Genomic DNA, 16,792 nt, shown 5'->3' with positions numbered 1-16,792 from the left:
ATCAGAAGAAAACCTCTCCTGCACCCTCACCATAAAATTCAGCATCAGAGGTATGCAAAAGAACATCTAAACAAGCCCAATGCATTTTAGAAACAAGTCCTGTGAATCGTTGAAGGTAAAATAAAGCTCTTTGGTCGCAATGATCAAAGGTATGTGCAGAGAAAAAATTGCATAGAATTAAGCATGGGGATGGATCAATCATGCTTTGGAGTTGTGTTGCAGACAATGGCACAGGGAACATTTCACAGGTAGAGGGAAGAATGGATTCAATGAAATTTCAACAAATTCTTGATGCAAACATAACACCATGTGTAAAAAAGCTGAATTTGAAAACAGGATGGCTTCTACAAATGGATAATGATCACACACATCAAAATCCACAATAGAAGACCTCAAAAGGCGATAGCTAAAGGTTTTTCAATGGCCCTCACAGTCCCCCGATTCGATCATCATTGAAAATCTGTGGCTAGCCCTCAAAAAATAGCAGTGCATGCAAGACGACCCAGGAATCTCACAGAAATGGAAGAATTTTCCAAGGAAGAATGGATGAAAATCCATCAAACAAGAATTGAAAGACTTGTGGCTGGCTACTAAAAGCGTTTACAAGCTGTGATATTTTTAAAAGGGAGTGCTACTAGGTACTAACTATGCAGGGTGCCCAAACTTTTGCATTGGCCTATTTTCCTTATTGTAATTTTTAAAATGACAATATATAATTTTTTTGGCCTAAAATACAGAGAAAATGTGTCATCTTTAACTTTAGCCCTTTTAGAGATCATTCCATCTTCAACTTGCTTAACTGGTCACAATAACAGTAATTTTGACCAGGGGTGCCCAAACTTTTACAAGCCACTGTATGGAGATTCTTGTCATGTACTGTATTGTTACTATTTTGATCCTAAAGATCTAAATTTTAATTTGTATTATTTTATTAGTATTTTGCAAATCCACATTTGGCTTTCAGCACTGTCTGAATCCTGCTGGGCAGCTCTCGATCAGATTCAAACCGAAATCTGATCTCTGGTCTCTTATGCATGCTCTCAAAGTTGGTGCATACTGGTCGAGTCAGAAATAAGAAAACCATGATAAATGGTGACTAAACTTGTGCCTTTAGCTTCTTCCCGAAATTTGTCATACAGGTAAGACACAATGGGCAGGAAGTTCTTGCAAAGCACCATACACGTACAGGATGGTTACCTGTCAGCCTAACCAAAGACCTCTCTCCTCTCACCATTTTCAGTAGTCAGCTGTGATGCTAGTCACTACTCATGGATAAGCCGTGAGTCAAGAGGTCTAAGGTCAAAAGAGTACGTAATAGACAGAGGGGTGAGATAACGGTGTAGTCAGGAAACAGCCAGAGGTCAGTAGCGAATCACGACAAAAGGGCTATGTAAACGATTGGTCAAGACAAATCCAAGGTCGAGCAACAAAGATCAGAATACCAAACAAGGAGCACAGAGCAAACACAACCCCATGAGCAAAGTTACAATAGGCAACAATCAAAGACAGAGATTGGTTAAAAAGCCAGGTAATTACTATGGACAGGAGACACATGGATGAAGCCTCAGCACACCCTGGTCCTGATTGGACTGCTCATTTGTCACTCCAGATACTGACAGCTCAGCACGTCCCAAAATCCAACTGCACGGCTGACCTGTTCATCACTATAGTGATAGCTCAGCATGCCCCATTTCTAGATTGGACAGCAGAGCTGTCATTCACTGTCTAGACACTCAGATAGGAGGAATCATGATACCTGCATTGTTTCAGAGTTTTTGCTATTCATCAGTACAGTGTAAGCTAATGGTTGGCTTGGGTGACTGACTTGAGTGGGATGCCTTTGTAGTGGCTCATGGAAGATACAGGTGCTTCTCACAAAATTAGAATATAATCAAAAAGTTAATTTATTTATTTGAATACAAAAAGTGAAACTCATATATAGAGTCATTATAGAGTGATCTATTTCAAGTGTTTATTTCTGCTAATGCTTATGATTATGGCTAACAGCCATTGAAAACCCAAAAGTCATTATCTCAGTAAATTAGAATACTTTATAACACCTGCTTGAAAAATTATTTTAAAATCCGAAATGTTGGCCTACGGAAATGTATGTGCACTTGTGCAGTAAATGCACTCAATATTTGGTCGCGGCTCCTTTTGCATCAATTACTGCATCAATGCGGCGTGGCATGGAGGAGATCAGCCCGTTGCACTACTGAGGTGTTATGGAAGCCCAGGATGCTTTGATAGAAGCCTTGTTGGGTCTGTTGTCTCTTATCTTCCTCTTGACAATACCCCATAGATTCTTTATGGGGTTAAGGTCAGGTGACTTTTCTGGCCAATCAAGCACAGTGTGATATTTTATGTGATACTGTTGTTTTTAAACCAGGTATTGGTACTTTTGGCAGTGTGGACAGGTGCCAAATCCTGCTGGAGAATGAAATTTCCATCTCCAACAAGCTTGTCGCCAGAGGGAAGCATGAAGTGCTCTAAAATTTCATGGTAGACGGCTGCTCTGACTTTGGTCTTGATAAAACACAGTGGACCTACACCAGCAGATGACATGGCTCCCCAAACCATCACTGATTGTGGAAACTTCACACTAGACCTCAACCAGCTTGGATTGTGTGCCTCTCTACTCTTCCTCCAGACTCTGGGACCTTGATTTCCAAATGAAATGCAAAATTTACTTTCATCTGAAAACAACACCTTGGACCACTGAGCAACAGTCCAGTTCTTTTTCTCCTTGGTCCAGGTAAGACACTTCTGGCATTGTCTATTGGTCATGATGGGCTTGACACAAGGAATTGACAATTGCTTGACAATTAGGATTGCTACTTCCAATAGGTGGCACTAGACTTCTAGTCCCTTTCCTCTCTGAAGAGACAATTTGCATAATTAGCATATTTCCCAGAGGAGCATTGCGGCTTTAAGTCTCCTCATCTCGACATGCCTAGCATGTCATTCTCCGCAAGGAGAAATGATACTTCTTGGACACACGGAATGTGACACTTGTAGCCCATGTCCTGGATACGTCTGTGTGTGGTGGCTCGTGAAGCAATGACTCCAGCAGCAGACCACTCCTTGTGAATCTCACCCAAATTATTGAATAGCCTTTTCTTAACAATCCTTTCAAGGCTAGTTATCCCAGTTGCTTGTGCACTTTTTTCTACCACACTTTTTCCTTCCACTCAACTTTCCATTAATATGGTTGTATACAACACTCTGTGAACAGCCAGCTTCTTTACCAATGACCTTTAATGGCTTATCCTCCTTGTGGAGTGTGTCAATGACTCCCTTCTGGACATCTGTCAAGTCAGCAGTCTTCCCCATGATTGTAGAGCCTACTGAAACAAACTAAAGGACCGTTTTAAACACTTAGGAAGCCTTTGCAGGTGTTTTTTGTTAATTATTCTAATTTACTGAGATAATGACTTTTGGGTTTTCATTGGCTGTAAGCCATAATCATCAACATTAACAGAAATATAAACACTTGAAATAGATCACTCTGTAATGACTATATAATATATGAGTTTCAATTTTTGTATTGAAGAACTGAAATAAATTAACTTTTTGATGATATTCTAATTTTGTGAGACGCACCTGTACTTACCGTAATTCTCCTTACAGAGACCCACCTGTTATGGAGTCTTTAGAGTAATATTCCCTGGAATAAAGTATAAAAATAGGTTTCTCCAGAAGGGAAAAAAGTGAACAAGATTCTGTACCAAGATCTTTTCCATTAAACGTGATCTGTCAGCATGAATAGTTAAATCCTGTATCATAAAGCAAATGTAAATAATAAAATGACAAGATAACCACGACCTGCTGACACTGTCTTCAATCAATGAGGAGACCACTGGAGAGGGTGTAACGTGTGGCCCAGCTCACTAGGGGCTCTGCATTGCTTAAGGGGCTGATAGCGGCATCCAGGGATTTACATTTTCTAGAACGGCTCTAGTTTATCCTGATATCTTTTCAATAACAATTGTTTTTATTTCTTATTATTTTTTTTTATTTTTATTTTTTATTTTTATTTATTTTTATATTTTATTTTTTATTTTATTTTTTATTTTTCTTATTATTTTTATAATTTATATTTATTTATTTGTTTTTATTTATTTCAGCATTGTAAGCAGTGTGGCTTTCTGTCTCCAGGGAAGGATCCCTTTACATAAAACCATTGTATAACTATTTTCTATTGATGGACTAGTGAAGACAGTTGCAACTACTAAACATTTATTTTTACTGTTGATTGTGCAGCTTAAAGGGAGTTATCAGCACAAATGACTGATTAAACCAAGTGCAGGTGCTCGGTGCACCCTTGTCGAGGATGATCAGTTCAGTTCACCTTCCCACCCATGGTTTCCATCTATCTCTGCCTCCCTCTGTCTCCTGTAAATCCAGAGCTCTCAATCAAGGAAGAAGAGAGGGGAGATAGACGTAAAATAAGTAGGAGAAAAAAGTGAACTGCTCAGCTACAACAAGGGGGCATCAAGCGTCTGTGTTTAGTTTAAACAGCTGTCTCTGTGCTGATAGACTCCCACCATGGATGGCAATGAACATGGCAGCTCATCATCTCCATAAGTCTATTGTGGCATTTTTTACAGATAATAGTACTGGTAATGAGCGAACGTCCTCAGATAAGGTGTTATCTGAGCATGCTTGGGTGCTAACCGAGTATCTTCGGCGTGCTCAAAAAATATGTTCGAGTCCCCACGGCTGCATATCTAATGGCTGTTCAACAACAGCAACACATGCATGGATTACCTGTTTGTTAGACAATCCCTGCATGTGTAGCAGCTGTCGAACAGCCACGAGACATGCAGCTGCAGGAACTCGAACATAGTTTTCGAGCACGCCGAAGACACTCGGTTAGCACCCAAGCATGCTCAGATAACACCTTATCCGAGGACGTTGACTCATCAATAAAGAGTACCCTTTACTCACGAGAGCTGGGGAGATTTTGTTCTGACACTTTGACATTTTTGAAGGCCATTAAGAAGGGGTGTCAGTTAAATGATGCTTAAAAATTTATACCATGAACACAATTTTTGATAGGGCATTATTAATATGACATTCCCAAAAGAACAAGTTACTGTACTTCCTTTTCATGAGATAGAGGTGAATTTGCTGATCGCTGGGGTCTGAATGCTGGAACCCCCAGCAATCGTAAGAATGGTGCTCTGGAACCCCTAAGCCAGGCTTGCAGAGACCTGTCATGAATGGAGCGAAGGTGCACATACTTGACCTACTCCTCATTCACTGACTATGGAAAAAAGCCAAGAGCAACACTTGGTTATTTCCAGTAGTCTCACAGATAATGAAAGCAAAGAAGATCGAGCAATTAAGATGCAGAGCCTGGCCTTTGGTGTTCCAGAGCCCTATTCGCAGGATCGATGGGTGATCTGCAAGTCGTCCCCTGGCAAATTGATGGGGATAACTTGCTATTTTGGGAATAATCCTTTAATAAAAGATGATCAGTCTTGGAAAAAAAAAACCTACAGTCACATGCGGTCTCGATTCCTGATACGAGCAGGTGGTCACGCACCTACTTATGTTGACGCGCCGACTAAACATGTTCGGCTTCTCTCAATAGAAGTGAATTAGGAGAACCCAGATAAGACAAGTCGTCATATGACCGCAGATATGCGGCAAATCTCTGTCCTGCTTGGAGATAAGGTGCCACCAGAGTGGTCTCACAGTCTCTCTTTCGTAGGGAATACGGGACCGTTTGGCAGAGCGCAGTGTTCCTCTGTATGGGGGAGTCGGGAGAAATAGCTGTCAGCCGAATGATTATTTTTCTGACAGCTATGTAATGGGCATGGTGGCTTTTAGGCTCTTATCACACAGACAGTTTCCTCTAAGGAGTTATCAGGTTTTACATAACAGCTTGCAGTGACTGAGAAGAACCATGTCGGCAGCAGGAAGAAGGACGACCGGACAGAGGAGGCAATATAATGAAGAGTGGAGAGAGCCAAGTGGAGGTTGGAAGAAATGGCCTAAAACCCACCATACAAAGTACACTAATGTTGGCCAAAATTTTTTGCAAAAACACATCATGAAAAGTAGCCTCACCAAACCTTGTCAAATGACCAATGCACTAGCAGGATGCAGCAGGCTCCCTCCGATAAAGGCTGGAGCAGCACAGGTGCCCTCCACTGATGAAAACAGCCACCTTATCACTAAAATAGTGACAGAGGGCTTGCTTAGGACATAAATCACACATTTTTTTTGCATCTTTTTATTGCAGTTTTTATCATTTTTTTGCAGGATGCAGCTAGGCTCCTTTTTGATGGCTGTGTTTTCTGTGTGATGCATATATATAGTGCTGAACAGAACGCCTTCCATTATAGGCGTTATAAATAGGCTGCCATCCCGACACTGTGCATCGCACTTTCCTGTGTGACTTATGTCCTAAGCAAGCCCTCTCTGTGTGCTTTTTTCCACTAGTGATAGGGTGGCTGTTTTCATCGGTGGAGGGCACCTGTGCTGCTCCAGCCTTTATCGGTGGGAGCCTGCTGCGTCCTGCTAGTTCATTGGTCATTTGCCAAGGTTTGGTGAGGCTACTTTTCATGATGTGTTTTTGGAAAAAATTTTACAGGATTTTTAAGTCCTTTTTTCCGGTCTGTGAGCTTTTAATGTTGGCCGAAACCACCGACATTGATGGGTTTGACCGATGGTTTAATGTGTATGGTGGTGATGGCCGACTGATGGTTGGGTGAGATGTTGATTGGGCATGTCTAATTTAGGACTGTGGAACGCTTTGTTCTCCTTGAGATAAACCACCAGTAGACATGTCTGTTGGTGGCTTTCTCAAAGAAGACACTTGAGCGTTTGGCTGAATGAACGCTCCTGTGTATGGGAGAGACAGCCGAAATGGGTGTCGGCCAAACAATTGACCGAAGCATTGTTCGGCAGGCAGAAATCTAATGTGCACGACCGACTTAAGTGTAGGGAGGGTTGGAGATGGAAAGTGTGTAGGAGGAATCACAATGTAGTTTTGCGGTGATCACAAAGCAGTAGGAGGAATGTTTGTGGCATGTAAGCCTTTAGGAGAACTGCACACTTAGCTCTTATATTGAAAGACTTAAAGAAAATCAAGATGACCAAAAGAAAAATAAGAAAAAAAACCAATATAAAATATCAAATCTTATTGTGAAATAAGAAAAAAACAATATTAAATATCAAAATTCTGACTTCCAATATTCTGCCACTACGTCAATAAATGAAAAATAATACATCTATTCTGGATATCTGTCATTCCCATCCGGTCAGACAATGCTGATGACTAAATCTGGAAAAGAAAATGATGCAGGACATAAAATAAGACATCTATACATCATGAATTGGGAGTTTTCATGGCTATACAGAAAATAAAGCTATCCGGCATGATTCCCGGGCTGTATGTGAGCTGCCCAGCGTAGAAATTCCCCAGGTTTGTGTAATAAGCCTTGTAAATAATTTATACTGTATGCAGAGCGGCCACGAGCCGCATGCCGCCTTTGTGCACGTACCAATGGCTTTCTAATCAGCCAATAATAAAGAAAAGATAGCTGACATGACCGGCACTGCAGGGGACTGCTTTTCTAAGAAGCTAATGAATGAGAACATGCTGCAGGTTATAAGGATGTCCTGCTCCAGACAGCGCAGAAGATCAATGCATCAGACAGCTGCAAGTGCATTAGGTGACCTAATTGTCTGGAACTCCAGCAGATCCGGCGTGTTCACACAGAGCATCAATTATATATCGTGTGTGTTCCCTGGGCTAAAGTAAAGGCTGCGGCCAAGGTAAACAATGCCACATTCAATCCATGGCGAGGTCGGCTGCAATCTATAACAGGGCTCCAAGAAAGGTGAGAAGGAATTCTCCTGTACGAAAAGGATTTCCAAAGGCTGCGTTCGATAGTTCTTATTCTCAGCTCTTTTTTTAATCAACATTTTCCATCATAATTGTGAATAAAATCGTTAAGCGGATTGAGTTTATGAACTTTTTGGTTTTTGAAGGCGTCTCCCCCAATGTCTTCCCAGGGGTCTATGATTGAAGAATAGAGGTCACCGGTATAGACGCAAGACATAAAGGTTTCTTGTAATGTCAAAAAGCGCGAGACATAATGCCTACTTTAATGGGAACCTGTCATGTCCCCAAAGGCTATTAACCTGCAGATTAACCCTACATACAATCTTACACTCCTGCCCGACCGCCTTAGAGAAAGTGCGTCTTCTGGGAGAAAATAATCTTTAGGCTATGTGCACACGCTGCGGAATGGTCTGCGGATTTGTATCTGCGGAACAGCAGGTAAAACTGCAGGTAAAATGACCTGTGGTTTTACCTGCGGATTGGCCTGCGGTTTTCCCCTGCGGTTTATCACCTCCACAATGGAGGAGATGGTAAACTGCAGCAAAATCCGCAGAAAAAAATGACATGTCATTTCTTTCTGCGGATTCAAAACCGCAGCTTTTCCGCAGTTAAAAATCCACAGCAGGTGCACAGCAGATTGTAAATCACATAGATTTACATGCTACTGTACACTGTCTGCAGAACTGCTGCAGATCCGCAGTGGCCAAAACCGCAGTGGATCCGCGGCGTGTGTGGGTCGCCCCCCCAGGGCTGTGGGGTACTCAGTACCGGGCCGGTCTCTCAGATGGGAGTGTCACAGCAGCAGTGACCCGGTCCGTGTCCCTGGGCGCCCAAGTAATAGGGAGATTGAATGGTGGAAATGTAGTTAATTGAATGAATAGTTCGTGACGCCACCTGTGGTGTTCGGCAAGTGAGATGTTAAGCCGACGCTGCATGCAGATCCTCTGGGACTGGTGGTGTGGTGCAGCCAAGATGGTGATGCTCCCCACAGGTGGAGCTGTAGTCCCAGGGCAGTGTAGATGAAGGGGTAGAGGAGAGGCGCAGGCAGTGTAGAAGCTGGTACCCAGATGTAGCGGTACAGGGTGTGTTGGCACAGGAATAAATGGAGGACACCAAGGCTTGTAGCTCCAAAGCTTTACTCACAGTCTGTAGTACACACAGGTGCCTGCCTCCGTGCTGTGTCCTCCGGGTCAGGGACTCAGTCAACCTCCAGGCAAGATGGAATGCTCCCTTCCAACACTCCGCCAACATGTGCCTTTCTGAACGTCTCCTCTTATAGCGCCTTTAAGTGAAGTACTCCTAGTACTGAGTTACACTGGAGTTTCTCCTGACAGATGTTCTTATGAACTTTCCTTGTACGGCAGACAGCTGTAGCCTGCTTCGGGGTATCTCTGCTCCTAAGTCCCGGCTCACTATCAATGTTGCTGTTGTGCCCCCAAGTCTTAGATGGGAGTAGTGCATTTACAGCCCACTACTACTCCGGTGTCTGCTGCAGGACCATTTGTATCCATACAACCTCGGGGACCGGGCCCCGGCCTTGCGCTTAGAACTTCTAGGCAGGGTTCTCTCCTAACCCACGTCCTCTGTTCCCTTTTACTCCTACCTTCCGTACTAGTCTCTGCTTCTTATGGAAGATCAGGTTTCTGTTCAATGTCTTGCTCTTTCTTTCCTTTCCCGTGCCAGCAGACCCAGGTCACTGAGATCTGCTGCAGCACCTCCTTCCTCCATCCCACTCCCAGGGATCTTCTCTCCTCACTCTCTGACCACTGACTCCCCGACTGACCTGAAATCCTAAACCTTCCCACTCTTTTATGTATTCTAACTCCACCCGCCTCCCAGCAAGTTTCGTGTTCCAAGCAGGGAGCCACCAAAGGTGCTCTGCTACACTCCAAGCAGGGAGCCGCAATGTGGCTTTGCTGAACTACTGTGTTGTGTGGGATGCAAGTGTTGGAGCGTGGTTAGGAGCCTCCAACTTACCTGGATGATGGGGCATCACATCTCAGGAGGAGGTGCAGTACCTCTGTGGCAACTGAACCCTCAGGGGCGCCACATGTGCACATAGCCTTATTCTTCCCAGGATCTGCTGGCTTTCAGTCATACAGGGGTAACGGCACGGCTACAGTCACCGATCACAGCACTGTAAGCACGCCTGGTACTTTGATTGGAGCAAGCTGCCAATAAAATAGCTCGGGTCGTGCTTACACCCACTGCTCACAGTGCTGGCAATGGTGACTTTACCTACTCCATGCACGCCTCTAAATAAAGCCATTCTGACATGGAGTTTCAAAGTACACCGGCCTCATCAGGTCTAAGAGAGCTACGTAATAGTGTATGAGGTTTGTATTGTGACATTTAGTGACAGTGGTTTTCTCATCATCATAAAATTGTTAAAACGGCAAAAGTGCTTATAAAATCAAGCCACTTTGCAATTTAGCTCATTTTAAAAATCCTCTTTATTTAAAAAAAAAGGCGGGGTTTTATTTCTACAGTTTACTGCTTGTTTTCCAAGTTTCAGGTCACGTTTGTAGTCTATAAGCAGTGGCCGGTTTTCTAGAAAAGGAGTGCAGCACTTAGAAGCTCTTTGATATAAAGCACATAAAGTGCTGCTCTGATGCTGGCAGGATCTCTGGACCCAGCCAGCTTCCGTGCCCCTGCGCTCCTCCCAGGCTGTTTCCCACTGTAGTGCTACCATGCCATTGGTCTGAACTGTTGATATTCAGAGGAACGCAGCGCTTACAAGCTGTTTGATATGGTCCATGCAAAAAGCTGCTCTGATGCTGGCAGGATCTATGAAACCAGCCAGCTTCAGTGCCCCTGCCCTCCTCCCGTACTGTTTCCCACCTGCACTGCTACCATGCCATTGGTCCAAGAGTCAGTCTTCAGGAACACAGCACTTACAAGCTCTTTGATATAGTGTATCAAGTGCTGCTCTGATGCTGTTGCCCACCAACAGTACTACCATACCATCGATCTGAACTGTCAATTTTCAGGAGCGCAGCGCTTACAAGCGCTTTGATATAGAGCATGCAAAGAGCTGCTCTGATCCTGGAAGAATCTCTGGATCCAGCCAGCTTCAGTTCCCCTTTGCTCCTTGGAAGCTGTTTCCCACCGCAGTGCTTACAAGCTCTTTGATATAGAGCACACAAGTGCTCTGGTGCTGGTTGGATCGCTCCTGTGCTGTTTTCAGCATGGGGGAGTGCACTCTTCCCACTCGCATTGCTACCATGACAATGGTCCGAATTCTCAATCTTCAGGAGGGCACTGCCCCCCAGCAAACAAGGAGCTATGAGGCAGGGGAGCAATGCACTCCTGAAGATAGAAGATAAAAAAAATCCCTTTAAGGTAAAGGGAAGCATGATGTTAGACTTTTGATTTCCATATTGCATGCACCACCCAACAGTATGCAAAGTATAGAAAAAATAATTACCCTAGCAGATAATGGCAGCTATTTTCCATCTACTTTTCTTTACTGCCACCTATGATAACGAATGCAGATCACTAGCGACTATGCAAATTATTTGAAACCATAACAAAAGAAAAATATCCTTCGATTTCTGTAATATTATGGCACTATTCTATCCCCTGTTTTCATTCCTCCTGTCTCGCTCAGGTCTCCTAGACAGGATGACATGTTCACCGGGAAGTTGTCATGCTGAGTTCCTTAGAACAAGACACAATGGGCGCTGGCCCGCTATTAATACAGAGGCAGGTTAGAGGATGAATGACTGAAGCAGAGGTCACCGTGACATTTCCCAGAGCTTTTGAGTCATAGACCTGAAAGTCTCGCTGATAATGGATCCACGGACGGTGTGATTATTCCCCAGCATAACATCTCATATTGCATGACTGACACTGTGTGAGCCCCGAGCAGGTGATATTTTATGATTAGGGAGGAAAAAATAAAAAGTTGCGGATATCAGACACTGAGGAGGAATGGGATTATAGTGAGGATAATCGGATGTGTTAATTACCATGCTCGGGACTTGAAGTTTTCCATATAGACACTTATGCTGTATGGCGGAGATTTGTCAAATATACTAATTCCTCTGCCGTTCTGTGCACTGCATCCACAAATACATCCAACTTTAAGGCTGTGTGCCCATGTTGCGTTTTTTAAGCGTTTCCGTGGCGCTTTTAGACGCGGAAACGCTTACGCAAAGCATCCCATGTTATCATAATTGAATCCGCACATATTGTGCTAATGGTGCGTTTTTGTCCGCTGCGGAAACGCTTAGCAGAAAAAAACGCAGCATGTTCATTAATTTTGCGGAAACGCGTGCGTTTCCACATACATACAATTGTATTGCAAAAACGCATAGGAAAACGTATGCTAAAACGCTTAACAAAAGCGTCAAAAACGCTTACAAAAGCGCGTCATAAAACGCATACGTTTTCCCGGGAAGAGAGTGTGCGTTTCCGCTCAGGAATATTCTGCTTCAAAAAAGCAACGTGGGCACATAGCCTAAAGGAAATCTCTCAGGAGATTCACACTTACCTAGCTACGAAAAAAGCATCCGCTGGGCAGCTCCCCTCTGGCATGGTTTGATTGACAAATATCTCCTTATATGCAAAAAGGGAAAGAGCTGTCAATCAAGCCAAGCCGTGCAGCAATGGAAGTCGCCCAGAGGACAGCAATTTTCCTGTGTCCAGATGGACTTGCTGGATGTCAGACACCTACCGATCTAATATTGTTAGCCTATCTTAAGAGTAGGTCATGAATATAATAAGTTTCAAAAACCTCTTTAAAACTGGGTTGTTATCATTTGCCCTATTCCAAAAGGCACTACCAATCAATAGTCGTAACCAAAAGTTGTGGAAAGATGAAAGCAAAAAGTTTCAGCTAGCCTTAGCACCACAAAGTAGGACCATTTTCCAAATATTTCATGCTAAGCTAGACCCACAATGTAATAGTGGCTTCAGAGTGAAAATAAACTTATTTTTTTTAATTTCGCCTCTCAGTTGCAGACATATTAGCAGCAAAAAATTTGGCAACAAAATAGTTAACTTTAGTGAAGTAAAAGTAGGTGTTATCAGAGAGTTTTCACTGGGGGGCGTGTACTTCTGCCTCCTGTAATACAGTAACCAATCATAAGTATGCAGCAACATAGAAGTGCAGAAGGACATGTGATGTCATCTGGATCACGTGACCTGCCAGCTAGAGTGTGCAGCCTAAGTAAGCACTGGAGATATATTACACTGCACAGAAGTGTGGAGCTATTAACTCCAGTTAATATTTCCAGAAGAGATTAAAAGAAGTGACATGCTCATTCTTCAGGGGACCTGCAGTAAAGCTGTTTCGCCAGTTAAAAACTGTCGGATGAAATACGCTGTGTGTACATAGCCTTAGGATATTCTTTTCAACAAGAAAAATCCAGGTCAGAGGGTTTTTTTAAGTGAATTTTGAATGGGTCCCGCTTCAAAATCCATATGAAAAACCCCTTGAAACGCTCTCTGAATGCTTTTTCTTTTTCGTTTTAAAGCCTAATCGCTTTGCCTTTTGAGAGTTTTTTTTTGTCTGACGAGGTCTGTAAAGCTTTGAGGCGGAAAAAAAAAAAGAAGTGACATGGATACTTTTATTCATTGCACTTTGAAAGTCAAAAGACAGAAAAATAATAATAAAAAAAAAAAACAATCAAAACAGTTATAAAAAAAGACTTTAAGGGAAAAAAGTCTTAAAGAAAAACAAAACTATTTCCTGAAAGGCATTCCTCTTGAAAAATATCCTCACTCTGGAAATGAGTAAATTTGCCAAGTCTGCCGATGCTGGATTACAACTCTTGTTCTTGTTCCATAGCTGCCACCTCGGCTGGGTAAAAAATAAATTAGAGGACACCTATAGGGATTATATTTACCGCTAGTTTTTGGTATTTTGTAAGTGTTTTAAATCTTTACCTTTTTATTGATATTTTATTTATATATTGACATCGTTTCTATCTAAAAAAGATTTTACGTTTCAGGCACAAATGATACAACATATATAATATAAGCAGCAATAATAATAAGGACATAATTAGAGGCGCAGGCAGCTCACACCCTTTGCATGCCAGAAGGATTCCTACTGCGATTTGCAGGGGAGAACTGATTGGTTTGGGGGAAGGACATGCCGTGATTTCCCAAAATAGAAGACTCTGCAAGAAGTCTTTCTTGCTTCAGGGAAAGCATGCACAACATAAGAGGGGAAACGGATCCAGCTGAGCGGCAGAAATACTGATTCACACCTACCTGCTGTCTTCAATCTTCTCCTGTGAGACTGTCATTTTCTCAGTTTTTTCACCAGTCATTTTTCCACTTGTTCTTTTTCTAGGCTGAAATGTAAAGAAATCCAGATGTAAATCACAGAGATCGGTAGATGAAAGGCCCTACGACATTTTTAGATATTTTCACACGCGTTTATCATCGTATTAGCGCAAGTTTTGGGGTGTAAAACTAGGCCCAAAAAATTGTTGCAAATCATCGGGTCTGCCAAAATAGCGCAAAAAGATGCACTTTTTAAGTTGCTTGTGCCAAAAGTTATCAACATGGATATGATCACAAGACGGAAGGAAATTTTTTAAAATGAAAGTCAGAAGATGCCACAGTTTTTTGGCGTAAATTTACCCTTGATAATAACGTGGGTAGATTTCATTTTCTGACTTTCAGGCAGTCCAAAATTATTAGAAGGTGTCAGTCTTTTAATTTAGTGCACTTTACCCCAATGCACTTTTTTTTCTAGAATCGTACATAAAATGCCAATATGAATTTCATCCTTTGCAGACGCTGTTCTGATCTTAAAGGGGGTGTCTGGCCTTAGACTACAAGTCTGCAGAGACTATGTGACTGCAGGCGTGTGAACCCTCACATTGCATGCAGTGTGAGGATTTTCCGAGAAGCGGCGGGCGCGTGACCACACGTATGTGATTTGAATCATTTCTGGCACATTCCAACTAGACGTGCACAGCCTCACTCAATGCCAGAGAATTGAGCAAGGCCAGACATGTCTAGTCAGAATGTGGCAGGAAGAATGAAAATCGCATGCTTGCAGGCAGCCCCCCGCCGCTTCCTTCGCTGGTGAATCTTCACAGCATGATGTGATGATTCACAAGTCTGCAGTCAGATTGAGTGACTGAAGACTTGTAGACTTAAGCCCCTTTCACACATAGCGAGATCGCTAGCGATATCGCTAAAGCGTCACCGATTTTGTGACGCAACAGCGATATCGCTAGCGATCTCGCTACATATGACACTTACCTCCGACCGGCTCCCCCGCTGGATATCGCTGATCGCGCGAGATCGTCCTGGTCCATTTCTTGTCATCGGTTTCCTGCTGGCGACGACAAGCGACTCCATGGACGCGGGCGGAAGACGTCACCCTCGCTGCGTGTGACAGTAAGTATAGAACGCCGACCGCTGCTGCATCGCTGGTGAGATCTGCCTCTTTGGCAGCTCACTAGCGACCATTTAGCGATGCACCAGCGATCCTGAACGGGTCGTATCGTTGTCGGGATCGCTGGTGCATCACTAAATGTAACGGGACCTTAAAGAGAATCTGTCACCCCTTTTTACTGATATCATGTAAAGATATCACCCAATTGTGCGTCCCATAAGGATTCTTTTAGGATTTTTTATTCCCCCCCAACCGCACCTTTGATGCAAAAATACCTTTGTTCTGTTGGTGAAGAGGTATGCAAATCGCCGCGGTTCGGTCCTATGGGCGTGGCTTAGTTGGCTTCTTCCCCCCCTCCTCGGCTTGCTGAGCGTAATCTTCATCTGTGAATATCACAGATAACGTTGTTTGTCGCGCTTGCGCATTCAAAAAGGCCTCTGGCGCCTGCGCAATATGCTTTGCCCAACTGTGGGCGAAGCAAATAAATGGTACTGTGCATGCGCCGGTATTTTCCGGCGCGGACTATGCCCCGGAAGTCTTCACATGCAGGACACACTTTCAGGAGAACTTGCAGCAGAATGTCTGTGCCTGCCTCTAGCTTCTCCGTCCTCCATAGAATTTTAAAAGCACCAACTGCCATCTCCTATCTCAGTAATGAGAAAATCTGTCTTTATTGAAGATAGATTTTTCCCAGGAATTGAGAGTGAAAAATAAATCCAGGCTCAGAGAGAAGTAGATTTATCTGATAAGATACAATACAAAGTTGCTTATTTTCATGTGCATTATTGATTTATGGAGTAAAAATTAAAAAGGGCCGGTACTCTTTAAATAATTTTTTCCAATCATAGCAAGTTATCACCTATCCTAGTTGGCACTGGGCAGCCCCCCTATATGGTGTTACTAAGAGGTTGTGAACCAGAAGCCCTGCATTCCCTGTGTGAACACTGCCACATGCGGATTATTTCTTCTGCACTGGTGTATCACTCGGCCAATCCCTGATTGTAGGCTGGCTGTTTCATTTGGTATTTATGCACCTGTGCAGCTGCCATTTTACTTGGGTCCGCTGCACCCTGGATTACTGCAGATGCATTTAGGCCTGTCTGGTTTGTATCTGAATTTTTTTGGAGGATTTTTTCCTCTTTTTGAGGTTCGCATAAACTTTGCAACATTTGCCATTTTTTTACGCCAGCTATGACACTTTATGAAAAGAGGACGGAGCTTAGCAGGAGGGGGGGTATGGCCAAGCGAGACTGCAAAATGGGGCGAATTAAGACAGGAATGTACTCCAGTCCGTGAGTGGAGAACATCATAGTCACTGGGGCATGGAAAAGGAAAGATACTCCAAATTTATCCGGAGGTGCACGTCTCTTAATGAATTTAGCGCATATTTCTTCAGCGGACATTGGATGGCAAGCCTTGTTGAATTGGAGCATTGATAAATTAGAAAAATAACTACTTTCTCTTACAAGAAGTCAATCAGGAGAACACCTTAATCTCAGTGGAGCAGACATGGGGGGGAAAAGCAAGTAGGGGGCATTAAGTTCCCATATTACGGACCCGCCAGAAGT

The 16,792-nt window shown here is 43.2% G+C and overlaps 1 protein-coding gene across 2 annotated transcripts in view; it reads right to left on the bottom strand.

The window, feature by feature from the left end:
* The window catches only part of MORN1 (MORN repeat containing 1), a 528,161-nt gene that overhangs the window by 196,844 nt on the left and 314,525 nt on the right, over window positions 1-16,792 (bottom strand). For both annotated transcript variants that reach the window (XM_073585393.1, XM_073585394.1), the window contains exon 12: window positions 14,084-14,166. In XM_073585393.1, the coding sequence (XP_073441494.1) occupies window positions 14,084-14,166 (83 nt within the window). The remainder of the gene's footprint in view (window positions 1-14,083; window positions 14,167-16,792) is intronic.

The sequence above is a fragment of the Dendrobates tinctorius genome, unplaced genomic scaffold, assembly GCF_039654945.1.
Source record: "Dendrobates tinctorius isolate UK_male_01 unplaced genomic scaffold, ASM3965494v1 ptg000086l, whole genome shotgun sequence".
In the NCBI taxonomy this organism is placed as follows: Eukaryota; Metazoa; Chordata; class Amphibia; order Anura; family Dendrobatidae; genus Dendrobates; species Dendrobates tinctorius.
Note: the sequence above shows the minus strand (reverse complement) of the source record. Positions and strands in the feature narration are given on the sequence as shown.